This window comes from Pristis pectinata, chromosome 17 (assembly GCF_009764475.1).
Source record: "Pristis pectinata isolate sPriPec2 chromosome 17, sPriPec2.1.pri, whole genome shotgun sequence".
Lineage (NCBI taxonomy): Eukaryota > Metazoa > Chordata > Chondrichthyes > Rhinopristiformes > Pristidae > Pristis > Pristis pectinata.
The window spans coordinates 10,530,401-10,548,513 of NC_067421.1; the positions used below are offsets into that span (position 1 = coordinate 10,530,401).

General features: G+C 46.6%; 1 protein-coding gene across 1 annotated transcript in view; it reads right to left on the reverse strand.

Annotated features, from left to right (window-relative positions):
- Positions 1–7,208: 7,208 nt before the first annotated feature.
- Positions 7,209–18,113, reverse strand: part of cldn5a (claudin 5a) — a 31,111-nt gene continuing 20,206 nt past the window's right edge. The window contains exon 2 of the mRNA XM_052032380.1: positions 7,209–11,523. Coding sequence (XP_051888340.1) covers positions 10,493–11,143 — 651 coding nt within the window. The 5' untranslated portion in view covers positions 11,144–11,523 and the 3' untranslated portion in view covers positions 7,209–10,492. The remainder of the gene's footprint in view (positions 11,524–18,113) is intronic.

An 18,113-nucleotide genomic window follows, 5' to 3' on the forward strand; every position in this document is an offset into this window, starting at 1 on the left:
CTCGGATTCTTTTCCGATTATACATGTGACGGACATGCCAGAGCAGAACCAGGGTTTTGTCCACAGTTTGTAAATGCTTTCTGTGTTACCGTTTATTTTTTTTACCCTTTTAAGCTTATACTTTTAAAGATTACATTTTAACTTTAATCTGGACGTCTAGTGGATATTTGCTATTCTTTTAGCTCTCTAACGTACACTTAATACGAGATAATACATAGAACTCCGCAAATGTGACCCATTTGTGACAAACGCAGAGCCAAATTCACCTCATCGCTGCCTCCCCTCAACACCCGGCCCAATGTAGTTAATTCCCCTCCAACAAGTCATTCACTTTTAATGAAATGTCTGCAAAGGTCAATCAACGGCGCCAAAGCAACCGCTTTTTCTGTTTAACCCTCTTCACGAGTTGATTTATAATAAAGAATTTGTATAGGTAGAAGAAGTAGTTCATAAATGTAATTATTGAAGTCGAAGACGGGGAGTCAGTTTGGAGTCTCTTCTGGTGTTCCTGCACTGAAGTCAGGACCTTCACGCACAGCCGAGAAAGACGACGTTCCCTTTTCATTTCAATGTCTCCAATAAACACTGTCAATCTACACTTGTTTGTTGGGAGTGGGAGTTGACCCACGTTGATCGGCGATAGCAAGTGCGCTGGGAGTGTGGTGTGAGCGCACAGCGCTGATGGGTGTGAATTCAGGACCCGTCACCCCACGTTGCTTCGCACTCCGGCTCACAGGCGGCGTGGCATCACCTGGGGCAACGGGTTTTGGTACTGGACACAAGAACACGCAACGAGGCAATGATAGCATCGCCATTAGAATATGGTTGAGGATACATCCGCCCATCGCTATTTTCAAGTTCCCTCCCCCCAACTTGTTTACAATCCAGTGGTCTGTTGGCCTTTGAGTGCCAGGTGTCTTTTTTAAAAACAAAACTCACCAAGCAAAGTCCTTGGATTCCCCTTCAGATGGAGTTTTCCTTAAAAGATAGTTGTTGGGTCCTGACTCTATGTATTGTCTGGTTACAGTGTGATAGAGAGAGAATAAAAAGAGTATTCATTCGTGGCCAGAACCAGTGGTGCATTTATCGTCAAATCACTCCCAGCAAATCTATAATCTGACTTTTCACCCGTTTGCGTTCTTCGTTGAGTTTTTGACGGGGACCCTGCACCTTTATACGTCGTCCCTCGTATTTCCCATTCCCTTGCCATAAAGGTCTCCACTCCATCACTGACATGGGAAACGGCCATTTATCACTGGCTTAACTACAGGAAAACACTCGGAAACTTCAGGGGCTTTGTCTGGACGGGCTGGGAGAGAGCGCTAAAGACCGTGCGTTAACGCGCACGGTCTGAGAACAGAGCATGGGATAGAACATAGAACAATTACAGCACAATTCAGGCCCTTCGGCCCACAAGGCTGTGCCGAACATGTCCCTACCCTAGAAATTACTAGGCTTTTTTAATGGGAAAGGGAGCAAGACAGAAATCCTGAATTGGATGGAGATTTGCTTTCGCTTTTTGCTCTTTTTGTGTGGGTGGGTGTCATTGTTGACTCTTTGCCTTCAGCACCGTCTTGTTGCCTTTCACGTGTTTGGCCCTTTCCGTTCCTGTTTTAACGTCTCTTTCTGGGCATCTCTCTTCCACCCCTATCTCCCTCCCTCCCATATCTATCTCCCTCCCTGTCCAGTCTCAGACAAACCGAGTTCCCTTTGTTCTAGTGAAGCCGCTTTAAACCTTTCAATGGGCCTCCACAAAGCCACGGGGCTGTGAACTGTTGCTGGCATCTCTCGTCGTTTTCACTGACCTTCTGTTTTTCTCTTCCCTCTTAATCTTTTCTAATTCAAAAATAAAATCGAAAAGGTTCACCGAACTGGTTGCTAACTAATGCCCCACTCCCGACTCCAGAAACGATTTCCCTGTTACCAGCAGCAACTGACATTTGGAGAATCTTTTATATAAAAAAATAACGAGCGCTCGGTATCCGAGCAACCAGGAAAGTATCTACTGTTGTCATGGCGTTTCTCTCTCTTTTGTTTGAAATGAAGGGTTCTTTATGAAATTGAAGGCTGAAAAGCTTTCAGGAATTGCAGGTTGCCTTCGCAACAAATCTGGACTAAACCTGAGAGAGCAGAACCGCCCTCCACCCCCCCCTCCACCCCCCCCCCCCCCCCCCCAACCCCAACCCCCATCTTTCCCTCCGGAGGCAACCCTCTTTTCCGAAGCCACTTCTTCCTCACCAACCTTCACCAGGGCGACTCTCCCCTCCCCGCGACCACTCTCGCCTCCCCTCACTAATTTGAAGTCTCTTCTGTTTCTCTGAAGCGTTCAGGCTGACCCCAGCTGGTTAAAGTAACAGTTTATTTTGGGAAGAAAAGCAAAGATCGTGGTATGCAAGCAAGTAGCTAAGCAGTAACTAACAAAGCGGAACAAGCTATTCTATTACCCAGTGTGATTTAGGTAGGAGTCATAGCTAAGAAAGTCTTGGTTGTTCCTTCTATGACCGTGTTCTTCACCCAGTGACCTACACTAACAAAAGCCTGTATTTATTGTATTTTATATATCCTAAAATCAGTATTCCATTTATGGTACCACAGACTAGTCTGGCTGTGAACTGTCCTTTAGAACCACTCTCCCATCCCAACCTTATCGTTGGTTATCCTCCACAAGCTCCGTTTCTCTATTTCTGAAGAGCTATTGTCTTCAAGGTCTAGTTGTAAATATTCTAGTTTCCACGTCATTTTCTCATTGGTTCTGTAGAAGTAAAACAATAGCTCAGCACAACAATACTATTCTTCGATCTAGCAAATTAAAATAGACCGAAAGCTAATGTAGGGAGTTGTATGTTAATTGTTCCCATCCTGAGAGTGACGAGCAGCTTGTACAATTCTTCCACATCACATTGATTGGTTTACACAGTCAGGCGTTTCGTTACACGCCTCAGCCAACACAGCGAGGTGATCAAGACCCATAAAACCACAATCTGGATGATTAGGGAGCCTGAGGCGCACTGGTATCATGGATGCTCGGGAGCATTTTGTACTCTTCCCCCACTAAAAGTGGCCTCTGAATGCAGATGACTCCTACTTAACGTCAGCAACGCATCATTTTATTTACATATACGTCTTTCAGCATTGGGGTTTTTAAACTTCGGAAATAGTCCAAGAAAATGGTTTACTGGTTCTCACTTTTAAACTTCAACACCCTTGAGTAAGGCTCTCCCGTCAGTAGCATCACGTGTACATGTCTCAACCCCTTTGTTCCTCCAATGTGAGGCCTTGAAAGTTTCTCCTGCGGATTATTCTTGCCATTAATTATCACTGGCCCAGCACCAATGTCCCAACAACTCAGCCCAAATTCTTTGTAACAAATTGATGGTATTAGTAAATGTTACCTAGGTCATCTGTGTTATTCATTGTTACGTATCCATGGCTTTATCTAATCCTTTTGAATTGATAGCTATTTACTGATTACCACCAAAGAAATGTTTGCCTTTTTTTGCCTGAATTCACCAATCATCTCCTCTCACTTAATTTTAAACATGAGGATCGTTACTGTAAACATATTGTTATCATTAATCCTTGAAACATAGATTAAAGTTCCCAAATTAGTCCAAGTTATACAGTAAACACAGTTTGTTTATTTTACTTAACTGGAGACTGTTTGTGTTTCGAAATGATCCCAATTACAGAGGCCAATACTGATCGTGTTACAGAATGCGACAATGATGTACATTACTTTTTTATATATATATAAACTGGACCCTTAAAAATGACCATCCCTCTGTATCTTTATGACAAACGTTCCCATTTGTAAGTGTTTGAAACAGTAACTCGCATCAATGTCTCTCGTCATTCGATGTCCACATTCGATAGTTTTACAGAAGTTTGCAGTTACTTTTGACAGGGACTCCCCAACCCAACATCACATGAAACACTTTGGTTTGTAATATAATGAACGATCCTGATTGAGTAACGGCTGAACCGTTACCTCCATATCAACCCCATGTTGTGAGATTCGATATCTGGTAATATCAGATAAGATGTTGATTTCTTTAGTGACACAACCTGACTTGATTCCAGTCTGCACTGAGGTTGGGTCTATGGCAGACTCGTCAGTTAGAATTGTGGTTTACATGCTACAATGAATAGAATGAAGACAAATTACTGAGGGAGGTCAAATTTGAGAATGATTTGCCACGATCTCTCTCAGTCGATGGATTCAAACGCCTTCATAAGTCCAAGAAAAGAGGTATAGAGGTTGATGTTGCTCTCTGCATTTCTGCTCGTTATCCCATGGTGAAAATCATGTGCTTTGTGCCTCTGAAAAATCCATATTGATTTGGGGAGCAGCTCTTCAGCCACTGGGAGGAGACAGATGAGGAGAATCGTAGTGTTGACTTCCCCTGAGGCAAAAAGCATGGGGACCCCTCTTAATCAGATTTGTCCGTCTTGAAGATGGACATCATTCCAGCCTCCCCACGGTCCCCCATGAAGTCCTCCTCTTCCCTGGTGTGGGAGATGAGGCTGTGAGTTTACATCAGTGGTCCTTCTATCCTAAGTTTTAAACCTTCAGAAATCTGAAATTAAAACAAAGAATGTTGAAGCCAGTCGGGCACCTTTCAAGGGGGTTCAACCTGAAGTGTAAACTCTTTCCACACATATTGCCTGACCTGCTGAGTACATTCAGCACTTTCTCTTTTATTGATGGGTAAGAGGGAGCTGCTCCACTAATACAGGCTTCATTTGAATTGGGCTGGGAGCAGTGTTCCAACCAATTGAATAATCAATACTGTAGATAAGGTTTGAAACTAACTAATTAGGAGATGGTGGTGTTCTGCTGAGGAAAATTTAGAAAGGACAGGGCGATAGTGCAAGGTAACGAGTATGTGTCAGGAAGAGAGAAGGTAATTGACACCTTCGGTTAGCGGCTGAGCAGGGACGAGTAGCAAGAATTGAAGGTTCCTTATTTGAATCCATATGGTAAATGAACTAGAAATGTTTTTTTTCCACAAGGGTCTTCGATCTGAGACGCTGTTTCTCTTTCCAAAGACGTTGCCTGAGCTGCTGAATGTTTGCAGCATTTTTTGTCCAAAACTGGGTAATGAAGAAAGTTTGTAGATGATTCTTGTAATTGACGGGCTTTTATGGAAGAGTGATCATAATATGATAGTTTGTACAAATACTGTTAGAGGTTTAGATCAATTTGAAACCTATGTTTTATATCTGTGAAAATAAACTACTGAGGCATGAGGTGCCATAGAATCAGAGAGAGAAGCGGCACAGAAACGTGTTCCAAAATTCCACGGGGCTGGGTGGCGGCGCGGCTGCTCAGTGCGGAGATGCTGAGTTTAGGGCGACATAGACTCATGGAGCTACACAGCGCAAAAACAGGCCCTTTGGTCCAACTCATCCATGCCGACCAAGTTGCCTACCTAAACTCTTCTCATTGGCACATATCCCTCTAACCCCTCCCTTTCCAAATACCTATCCAAGTGTCGTTTAAGCATTGTAATTGTACCCGCCTCTACTACCTCCTTCCCTATACCCACCACCGCCGTGTGGAAAAAAGTTGCCCCTCAGGTCTCCTTTAAATCGTTCCCCTCCCACCTTAAATCTTGGCCAGTACGATGGTGAGTGAAACCATTACTGAGGACTGGTAGCACCCGCTCTCTGTTGAAAATTTGCCTGCAGTCTCACTCATGACTTCTTGTTGGATTATTGAAGCTGCTGTCTGCTCCTCTCTGTGTTTGTCTGCCCAGCTCTCTCTATAATTGGAGCCTTGATGTTAGATTTGTTTGCCTTGGAGAGGACACTAAAATCTGTATTTATGCTGCTGTGTATTGGGAAGATTTTATGGCGACGGTGTTACGTCTCCGATGCTTTGGTATACGTATACAGGAGATCCGATTTCACTACCTCCCCACAGACCACAAGCCTGGTATCGGGTTTGAGGTCTAGATCTTGAAAAACCTTTTTTCCTCGGGTTAAAGCTGTACCGGACCACGGGAAGCGGTGATAAATTTCATCATCCATGTCTGCCTTTTCTGTGAGGTGGCTCCCTAGAAATGGACTGCATTCCATGTTTTCCGGGGTCTTTTTCTAGACCTTTATTGTCAAATTTGGGGTTGCAGTGTTGTGTGTGGCCTGGGAGGGTGGTGCTTTGTGAATGTTTAATGCAAAACCCGACTCTCTCATAAGTTTTAGTGAAAGGATCAGTGGTGACATAAGAACTCAGCCTCTTAATCTGCGTGTGCCTTCCCAAAATTCTGGAGAAGCAAATACAAAATGAATGAACTACAACCCCCCGTGCCCTTAAATCTAATTCCACTGAATACCATTCACTCGCCACTTCTGCGCTCTCTAAACCACGTAGACTGAAATTTAGATTTATCATCCCCGTTTCCAACCCCCTGCCTGGCTCTCTCTAATTCCTGCAACCGCCTGGACCATCTGCTCCTGGTCTGACCTCTTGCTCATCCCCGAACATTGGCGAGCCAGCCTGTGTTCTAAATTCTGGAGTCCCCTCCCTAAGTCTCTCTGCGCTTTCAGTCTAGCTTCTTTCACCAAACTTTGGCCTTCCGCTCCGTTGTCCAGCTCCAGCGGCGTGCGGAGGAATTTAAATGTGATGGACCACGTGAAGAACAACGCGCGAATCCAACCCACACCCCTCCCAACTCTCCCCGCTGGCCCTTGAATAGTTTCCTGGGGCTTCTGTGAACATACTGTCCTCATTTGGTCAGGACTGCGTTACAAACCTCTCGGGTGTAGCTGGAACCTACAATCATCCTGTCCGCGAGCCAAACATTTCAGTAAGTGCGGACCGAGCACTAATCTCAATGCATGGATTTGAAAATGGAGATTGCCCAGCCTGATAAAGCAAATCAACGCTGGATTTTGTAGATGAGGCGGGGAACTTTGGTCATTTTATGTGGTACAGGAAGGGAAAATCTGTCGTCCTCCATAAAAAACAAGTGTAGAAGTTATTTGCAAGTTGAACACTTAATGAACAGAAATTATTGACGTCGGACAAATAAATTAACAGAGCACAAGCCTCCCGTTGGCAGAGTAATAACCAAGCTAATCATAGTGGAGTCAGAAAATGCAGCAACCCCCTCTCTCGAAGTGCCTATTTTAAAATCGCTTCACATCTCAACCAAGGTCAGAAGTGACGGCTGGATTAATTGAGCTCAGCAAATTAACCAGGGAGGTTAAGAAATTGTTCTTTTTAATATAGATAAATGTGAGATGATACACAGTAGCATCGAAAACATCGAACCTGCATACAATGTTTCCATTAGCAGAGATGCAGAGCAATGTAGTTATTGACCATTCGCTACAAGTATCCAGTCATGCTTCTTCTCATTGGGGTTAGTTAAGCACTGCGATGCATCTCACGCGTGCAAGTTCTTTTAATTAAATGCATAAACAGTCACACCGTTCTGTACAATGTTGGAACCCTATCTTCAAAGCGACATATGTAGGACCTGGATGAAGGACATTCTTTGGTTGGGGGTGACGGGATGGGAAGGGTGTTTATAGCCCGCTTCCGATTCTCATTACGAAAATGTAGAAGCACAAGTACTTATCGAAAGTGTTGCCCAGTGGACACTCACTGTTATAACTTCTCCCCGTTTGGAAAAGACACCGTTGGGTGTTGGTACATGGATCCTCGAACAGCTCCATCTTTTAAATGGAGGGTCATACTCGCACACAAAATGGCAGCCCAGTCTTGAAACACGCACTGGAACAGGCTTCACTCTCCTGGCCGGGACTGTGTGGCTGAAACAATCTCCAGGAGCTTTGCTCGATTGTTCTTGCGGATAGCGGGCGATTTTCCTATTTAATTCTTGATTTGCCCCACTGTCGCGTATTGCATCTTCCTCGGGAAATTAAATGAAATGGAAAAAAAACACAGTACGCTTGATGGAAGGGAATTGGCCAACAAGGATAGATAATGCAAGAACATAACACAATTTAGGGTTATTTAACAGACCACGTTGAGAGCAGTTAACGGTTTAATTTAAATAATGTCCTGGGGTATATTGTTGGGATTGGAGACAGGTATTTCCGCCAAGCTGGGGCACGTAGCGTTCGGAGATCGTGAGACTGGTAATGGATGGTTTTAGGGATCTGGTACAGAAGAGGAGCTAAGGTATGGGGCAGATCAGCAGTGATCATATTGAATGGCGGGGTAGACTTGAGGGGTCGAGTGGCCTACTAAAGCTCCTATTTTCTTGTGTTCTGCACTTTGGAAGGTGGATCGGAGCAGAATACTGGGGCAACTTATGTGATATGGAAACCACGCTGCTGCTTCTGATATGGGCGATTCTAACCGCGGGAGGTAAATGTGCCGATCGTTGCGACTGTCCGCCCTGACTGATTTCAACTGAGATTAGTGGGCAGCTAATCTGATTCCCCTGGTTTTACTTTATTGCCCAAAGTTACGGCTACCGAGTGTGAATTAGAATCGTCCCTGTGTGTAACATTGCTTCCCTCTCATTTGGAAAAGCAAGGCTGGAGTTAGCACGTTGCCAAGGCTTTGTGCGTTGAGGGGTTGGGTTTCTGAGGGGGCGTTCAGCCAGGGCATGTGACGCGAGGCTTTGAGCGCCGAAGGACTCAGACTGGAGGGGGCCCAACAAAGAATGGCTGGTTTCCTGGCTACCAGCAGCATCTCCGGTAACCAGGGCGACAAGACGTCCTCTTACCAGCAATCCCGCGCAAGCCTTCCCCCACCCCATCCTGAAATTCACGTGACCGTCCGCATTGTGCATTTATTACATTCACATTCAAAGAGAAAATGCGAAATGCTGGGGTGGGGGGGGGGCGGTGTGAGCCGAGTCATGAGAACGGTTTGTTGGGGAGAGTTCTCACCACCAACTCACAGAAGGAATTCAAATGCTTCGCCGCCACTGCAGGGAGGGGTATCAGGAGTCAGCATTATCTGAACCAATCGGTGGGCCCTTCGGCAAATCAATGTTAAAAAAACGGTTTCTGCCTAGATCATTAACACTGATTCCATTATCAATATTCACCTCAGTCAGACCTCACCCTACGACCAATATACTGTCCCACAATGATACAATATTGTCTCCATTCTCACTGTCCAGACGCGATCCCTAACCTGAAAACAGAAAATGCTGCAAAAATTCAGCAACTCAGACAGCATCTGTGAGAAGAGAAGCAGTCAACGTTTCAGGCCTTTTGATTTCCATATTCACAGTCGCTTCCTTGACTGTATCCTGCTCCAGTAACTCTCCCATACTCCCTAAACGCAATATTGTATTCTGAATCGTCTATCTGCGCCTTCCAACTAATGTGGCGCGCATTAGTACCGCCTGCATTAATAAGGCCTGCATTAATACTGTCTGCATTAATACTGTCTTGGTAATTGCTTTCGCCACTAATACTCGCAATATCGCCGCCCTGCCCCACGCACTCTCAGGCGTCAATATCCATCGTTAATCTCACTATGTCCGGAGAGAGTTGCCCACTCCAGACACCGGGTTTCTAATGGGCCGAGAGGTGTCCGCCTTGATGAACCGTTGTTCGCACTGGGAGGGAGTGAAACGGCGCTCTGAAAAGGGAGTCCGCTGTTTTGTTCGACGTGAGACAAGCAACAGGTCGAAGCGACCAGCGCCTTTTTAGGAAGAGTGGGATCTCAGATCAGTCTGACGGGTTAGTGAACGATTCGCCGCGGACTCAAATCGCCACGAAGAGCTTTAACTGAACGAATGTGACAACAAACAGCCACAACAAAGTAGATCGTGAATCCACTCTCTGCCGGGATCCAAATTCTCATTCATAAAGCCAACTGCACCTAACGCACTAAATTTAGTCTCATTAAACTACGAACACGAGGGCAGAGCCGAGGAATAGTTAGGCACCATTAACTTCTGCGATAATCTACATTTATGATCAATGAAACAATCTGAAAAGTGATTTGGGCTAAAACAGTGAGTAAGCGCTGGGTTACTTCTGGCTGGTAACACGGAGTAAAAGAACTGCTCTGCTCCATCAACATTTCTAATGAATCAAGATTTCTAATTAATGCTACAAGGCTCAGTCTAAACTGACCACCTAACAATGCCTGGCGGAGCAGCTACAGAGAAAGCCTGGACGTGAGACCGAGAGAGGGGAGAGCTCCCCCCCCCCCCCCTTCCCCGCACTTTCACTAAGACACCTACGCTCACAGAAATGTCCATTGCAAATACAATCGATCAGTGTCCGAATGATTGTTCAGAAGTTCCTTTAGAATCGCTCGTGAAGTCACCTTCGGGGCGCGCATCCAGTTGTCGACCAGTTAACTCAAAGCTGTCAAACTGCTTTAGATACACAATGAACACTCCTGTTTTCGTTTACAATATAAATCCATTAAATAAAAAAAGGACTGCTTTGAATAAGCAGAATAGAAAGCTGGCGGGAGGTCAGGTTCCACGATTTCATTTTCCCCTGTGTCCAATTCTGGCCTCTTCGGATTGCCGGGGAGACCTGTTCACACGTAATTCCTCTTGTCGTAGTCCCCGTTGGCCGAAGCTCTCCTCGGGGCCGTGTACTTGACAGCGAAGGAAGACTGGTCTTGCTTCGGAGGGCAGGAGCAGCAGAGCAGGGAGCCCCCGATGAAGAGCAGCGCGCTGGCCGTCCAGCCTACGTACAGCGCCGCCCCCATCTCTCGCTTCTTCGAGACGGGAACCATGGGGTCGTAGAAGTCGCGGACGATGGTGTTTGCCATCCAGCACACGGGGATGAGGGCGAGCAAACCAGCCAGGATGAAGATGGCACCTCCGCTGATGACGATCCGGGCTTTGGTGCTCACCCCCTCGGTACAGTTGGTGCACTGAGCTCCCAGGATGGTAACCAGAAGCCCAATGAGTCCCATGATGGAGGCGATGACAGTCAGCGCCCGGGCTGCCTGTTTGTCCTGTCCCAGCGCCAGAAGGGAGTTGTAGACTTTGCATTGCATTTGCCCGGTGCTCTGCACCACGCAGTTCATCCACAGTCCTTCCCAGACCGTCTGAGCCACCACGATATTACTCTCGATGAAAGCCGATACTTTCCACATGGGCAGCCCGCAAGCTAGCATCACACCCACCCAACCTAGGACACACAGCCCCAACCCCACGATCTCCAGACCCGCCGACGGCATCCCGAAGGAGTTCGGTTTCGATTTCGGGCGAGGTTGATCAGCGAGAACGTCGGTCGGTAGCTCCGGTGCTCTGCTCGGTAACGTTGGGCATGGCTTTCTGCTCTCTCTCTCTCAGCCCGTTGGGTTCAAATTGAGAAACGGAGGCAACAGGCGAGCGGACAATAAAAGCCAGTGGCGGGCCGGCTGTCCAATCGCGGCGAACCCAGGCCGAAGCTGATTGCACTCAACCTATCCAAGGGAGAGCCAATGGGAAAGGAGCCATTCGGTCCTCACATCAAACAGTCTGGATGGAGAGGGGTGTGCGACTCCTGATAGGGGGATGCACTGTTCCCACTGACTCAACCCGAGCGTGCTGTTCAAAGCGTCGACTTCTGTCCGCGCTAAAGGAAGCAGAGAAGAGTTCAGAATATTTCCCTCTCACCTGCCGCCCATGCACTTAGAATTAAAGGACTGCTAACTTATTTCGACAAAAATAACTCAAAGTGTGTGTGGGGGTGGGGGGGGGGGGGGTGAGAGAGAGAGTTTCCCAGCTAGTTACATGCTCATACTGGACAATGAAGTGATCTAACGGGAATATACCTCCATGGAGAGGTGCAGTTGGAACAAAAGTGAAACTATTTTCGCGTGTATGTTCCAATTCTAGCATGCTGTCTAATATGCCACAATCTGGAGAGGCTGGAGAGCGGGCGCCAGCGTTCAGTAAACCGCAGGAGAGGGACAGCGCTGGGGAACAATTACATTTATACCATGCGCCAGCGGTGGAAAGGAACCCCGTGGCTCTTTACAGATGTGTGATCGGGCACAAATGGAGCCACGAAGGGTTATTCGGGGAGGGGTGGTTAACGGTTTGCAGATTGGGTTGTTAAGGGTCTGGGGGGGGGGGGGGGGGGTGGGGACGAGGGGAAGCCACGCTCTCTGCGCGGCCGAGTGCTCCCGGCGTTTTCTCCGCCTTCAAGATGTCATGTATTCGAGTGATTGGGGATCGGCGATAGAGGTGAACGGAGGACGGGGATCTGATGATAGTGTCACAGATGTACAGGCAAGGGCGGGGCTTGTTGCTCGGAAAATGGTTACATCTGAGGATAAGAAAAATGAGGAAGCAGAGGTGAATTAAAGGACAATTAATGGCGAGGATGCAGTCACAGAGACAGGTACAAGGTAAACAGGCGAGGCTTGCATTTAAATAGCGCCTTTCACAACCTCCCAGAATGTTTTACACTGTCGGCACAGGAAGCTCCCACAATGCGATAACAACCAGAGACACGGGAGACTGCAGGTGCTGGAATCTGGAGCAACACACAGAAACCGGGGGAAATCGGTGGATCCGAACCCTCGGCTGTCCTAATCCCTCCATAGATGCTGCCCAACCCACTGAGTTCCTCCGGCCTTTTGTGCGGTGATAACCAATCTGTTTTACTGATGCCGACTGTGGGATAAGTTTTCGCCTGAACCCAGGGAATGACCCTCCTGTGTTTTTTTCACTCTCTCAGTTGAATCCGGCGGCATTTTATTCCCTCCTAAGGAGCGGACTCGATTTAACATCTCATCCAAAAGACGGTGCAGCAATCCTTTCGTAATGCAGTAGAAAATAAGCCCAGACCTTTTAGACTTATCTTTCACGACTCACACTTACTGAAAGGGGTTGGGCAGCGAGAACTCGTACGAAGTCCCAGGGTTGAGGGGAAACGTGCAGCATTTTGGACGGGAGTTAATGACAATCATATAAACACACGGGGCGGCGGAGTTTGGGTTGGAAATGTAACCAGGAGAACTGTGCTAACAATGGAAATTCTACCCATTTCAAAAGTGTTGTCTACATATTGATTGAAAATCCCACATCTGACGTGAGGTTACCCCTGTGCGCTGTCTTCAGCACTGGGGATAAACGGGGCGCTTAAATTACTGTGTGCCCTATTTTAAAGCAGTTACCATCGCTGAGGGATAAACTAAAGCCACAGGAGTAACCCACGTGGGCGATGAGCAGTATCATAAGCTCCTATCTTTACGGCTGCGGCTACCAATGGTTAAAATTTGGAGTCGGGACCCGTCCCACAGTCTGATCTCCGAGAGTCTCCGCGACCCTCTCTCGTCTCCGTCAGTTTCAATTTGCAAAGGGCTCAATTGCATTTATTAGACGGACAGAGAGAAAAATGCAAGGAAGCAAACGATCCCCTGTTCCGGAGAACGAGGCCCAGAACAGAAGCTGGAAAGGAATCTAAACTTCCGGTGCAATAGCATTTGAAGTGAAGGAAATCCAAGGCCAGCGGACTGAGTTCAGCAAGCAGAACAGAAACACACAGGAAACGTACGCCGAGAGCGCAGGGAATATCCCCTCTTTGTCTGCCTCTTGGCTGCAGGCATCTCGTTGTGTTTCCGTGGTCACCTGCAATGAAGCCGAGCAGGAGGTAGAATGGATCCAGACTCCTGTCAACAGAACCGCGCCCCCCCCCCCCCCCCGAGTTTAACTGTCATCTTTCTATCTACGCGAGAAAGGGAGAATGATGTTATTCTGCCACGCTCCAGAGGTTTAGACGCCCACTGCAAGTGTGGGCGAGGACAAACCTCAGCCAGCGCTGCAGCGTGAAACTCAGCACGGACACACCAACTTGGAAGAGAAGGCCACTCGGCCCTTCCGCCTTTGCTGGTTTGATTGTAACCTGAAAACCACTAGTCACAGCGCTCCAGTCAGAATAACACCCCTCCACCACTACCCTCTGTCCTCTATGGCCAAGCTAATTTTGAATTCAATGTACCAAATTTCCATGGATCAGCTTACCATGAAGGACCTTGTTGAAAGTTGTACTAAAGTCCGTGTATACAACACCCGCCTCACCCCCGTGACCTTCCACTCCCCCTGGGTATCAAATATCCATCTGCCTCTGCCTTAAAAATATCCAAAGACTCCCCTTGCACCGCTCTTTGAGGACGAGAGTTCCAAAGACTCGTCACCTTCTGCGAGAGAAAAAAAAATCATTTCATCTCAGTCTTAATAAGGCCGGCCTTTTCTTTTCAAAAATCAATGAACCCTAGTTCTAAACCATAGAACTGTACAGCACAGGAACAGGCCCTTCCGGCCACGGCGTCTGTGCCGACCACGATGCCTGTTTAAATAATCCCGTTTGCCCGCATGTGGTCTGTATCCCTCCCATCCCTGTTTGTCCATGTGCCTGTCTCAATGCCTCTTAAATGTTGCTATTGTATCTGCTTCCACTACTTCCCCTGGCAGCATGTTCCAGGCACCTACCACTCTCTGTGTAAAAAAAAATGCTTGGGAAATCTCCTTTAAACTTCTCCCCTTGCACCTTAGAGCTATGTCGTCTTGTATTTGACACTTCCTCTCTGGGCAAAAGACTATGACCATTAACCCTGTTTATGCCTCTTATCATTTTATACACCTCTATCAGGTTGTACCTCAGCCTTCAACGCTCCAGAGAAAACAATTCAAGTTTGTCTAACCTTCCCTTATATCTGATATTCCCTAATCCAGGCAACATCCCGGTGAACGTCTTCTGCACTCTCTCCAAAGCCTCCACATCCTTCCTGTAATGGGGTGACTAGAACTGCACACAATACTCCAAATGTGGCCTGACCAAAGTTTTATACAGCTGCAACATGACATCCTGATTTTTATACTCAACATCCCAACTGATGAAGGCAAGTATGCCGTATGCCTTCTTTACCACCTTATCTGCTCGTGTTGCTGCTTTCAGGAAGCTATAGACTTGGACCCCAACGTCCCTCTGTACATCAATGCTCCAAATGGTCTTGCCATGCACTGTGTATTTTCTCCTTACATTTGATCTGCCAAAGTGCAACTCCTCAGACTTGTCCATATTAAACTCTGAAAGCAATCTCTCTGCCCACATTTCCAACTAGTCTATATCCTGCTGAATCCTTTGATGACCTTCTTCACTATCCACAACTCCACTGCTCTGCAAACTTACCAATCAGCCCACCTACATTTTCATCCACATTATTTACATACATCACAGCCTACGGAGGTCCCATCTGTGTTGAACACCATTAGTCAGAGCCCTCCAGTCAGAATAACACCGCTCCACTACTACCCTCTGTCTTCTATGGCCAAGCTAATTTTAAGTTCAGTCTATCAAATTTCCATGGATCAGCTTACCATGAAGAACCTTGTTGAAAGCGTCACCAAAGTCCATGTATACAACACCCACTGCCCACCCTCATCAATCATCTTTGTCACCTCCTCAAAAAACTCAATCGAGACATGACATCCCCTGCACGAAGCCATGCTAACTATTCCTATTAAGTCTATGCTTTTCCAGATGCAAGTAGATCCTATCCCTAAGCATCTTTTCCAGTAATTTCCCCTCCAGTGGGGTAAGGCTCATTGGCCTATAATTTCCTGGTTTGTTTCTACTGCCCCTTTTAAACAGAGCAACAATGCTGTCTATCCTCCATTTCTCTGGGACCTTGCCTGTGGCTAAAGAGGACACAAAGATCTCTGTCAAGGCCTCAGCAATCTCCTCTCTTGCCTCTCTCAATAACCTGGAAGAGATCCCATCAATCTCTGTGGACTTATCCACTTAAATGCTCTCAAGAAACCAAACACCTCCTCCTCCTTGATGTCATCATGTCCTAGAATATCAGTGTACCCCTGACCTTGCTATCCTCCATGTACTTTTCCTTGGGTGAACACCGATGTGAAGTATTTGTTCAGTACCTCACCCATTTCCTCCTTTGTCTTTACGTGGTCCTACCCTCTTGCTAGTGACCCTCTTATTTTTAATGTATGTATAAAATGCCTGGGGATTTAATCCTGCTCACCAAGGACACTTCATGGCCCCTTTTAGCCCTCCTGATTCCCTGTTTCTTCACTTCTGCTTTTATATTCCTCAAGGGCATTGTCCTATTTCTGCTTCCTAAACCTTACATATGCTTCCATTTACTTTTTAACCAAATTTGCAACATCTCTCATCATCCAAGGTTCCCGAACCTTGCCATCCTTGTCTTTCTTCCTCACAGGTACATGTTGGCCCTGAATTCTGACCAGCTGGCCTTTATATGACTCCCACATGTCAGATGTGGACTTACCCAATAACAGCTGCTCCCAATCTACTTTCCTCAGTTCCTGCCTAATACTGTTGTACTTAACCTTTCTCCAATGGTGCACTTTGCCCTGAGGTCCAGTCATATCCATATCCATAACTATCTGAACATTTATGGAGTTATGATCGCCATTCCCAAAATTCTCTCCCACTGAAACTCCAGTCACATGGCCAGGGTCACTAACCAAAACAAGATCTAGTATGGCCCCTTCCCTGGTTGGATTATCTACATACTGTACCAAGAAACCCTCCTGGATGCACCTTACAAATTCTGCCCCATCTAAGCCTCTGCCACTGAGGGAGACCCAGTCAACATTGGGGAAATTAAAAGTGACTCACTACAACTACCCTGTTGCTTTAGATCCTCCCACAGGAGGAAAGATTGTCTCCACACGCACCCTGTCAAGACACTTAAGGATTTTATCCTGCGTGGTGTTTACAGCATCAGCTGAATTCTTAATTCTCATCTTGCCATTCAAATTTCCCCATTGCTTTATGTCTCCCCTCTTTTTTCTGCACCCTCAGGAACTCTGTTCCTTCAGCTCTTTTCCCTTGAGCTAACTCCGTCCTCACCCTAAGCATTGGAATTCCCTTAGGAAAACTCTGCCTCACTTCACTGCTTTAAGAGGTTGTTTTAATTCTTTCTCTGTTGAAACATTTCTTTCTGTGGCAAAACATTTGTTCACCTGCGCTATCAGCCTCTTGTGAATTTGTGCCGTTTACATTCTTGTCAAGACCTTGGGAAGCTAAGTCAGCCATGTTGACATAACATGGCTGTTCACTGTGTGCATTTGTCCTCTCCAAATGTTGGAACCTTTTATGATATCAGAACACAGCACTAAATTCTACACTATTGCTTAATTTTATTGATGCTGTGATCATGAGGAAATAAAATGAAGGTACAGTAATTAGGGATGCAGGAAATAAACCCAGAAATTGCTGGAAATGCTCAGCAGGACAGGCAGCATCCTTGGAAAGAGAAACAGAAGATTCTTTGTCAGAACCGAGAAAACAAGTTAGTTTTAAGTTGCAAAGAGTGGGGGTGGGGGAGGGACGGATAGGACAAAGTGATTGTCTCAGATAGGGCAAGGCCACGGTGATGCTGATGTTTATGGAGCCATCTGGTTGATAGACTGATGAGGGCAGTTAGAGAGAGAGAGAAAACCAACAAAGAGACTTGTAAAAGCCAGTTAGGAGTTTTCCAGAGACCTGAACCCAACATGAGAACGCTGGTCAGTTCTAATACAAGGAGAAAAAACAAATCTGAAATGGGCGACTGTAAATAGCCCCCTAAGTAGAATTGGGTGGTGCAGGGGAGGGGTAGGGGAGTTGATGATGATGTGAGAGGAAAAATGGGATTAGTGTAGATGGGTGCTTGATGGCTGGTATGGGCATGGTGGACTGAAGGGCCTCTGTCCATGATGTATGATGCTATTACTCTCAGTGACTCATTGGTGAATTCAGTTTTGCCCAAATGAAGCAATGTACCCAGATGGAAGATGACATGCTGTCTCTCAACCTTGTTGGGTCTCATTGGAGACATGCAGGAGGCCACAGAGAGATGGATCAGAGTGGGAGTGGGATGGAGAATTGAAGTAATATTAACTCAGTCTCTCTGCGGACACTGCCTGAGGTGCCGGGGATTTCCAGCATTCTCCATTCTGTTTCAGGTCTTCAGCTGAGCCAGAGACCATGAGAGGATTATAAAACAACCAGTGACCAAGGGAGGTGAGTCCACAGCATGATGAGATATGGTGTAAGATAGAAAATACACAGCAGAGATTTGGAAGGTCACAAGTTACTGAAGGAGACTGGGAAGGAGTGTGTTCAACTGTCAGATTGAGAGGTAAGAAAAGACACCTGGTTGGTGGTTTCAGCAGCAGATTAGGTGA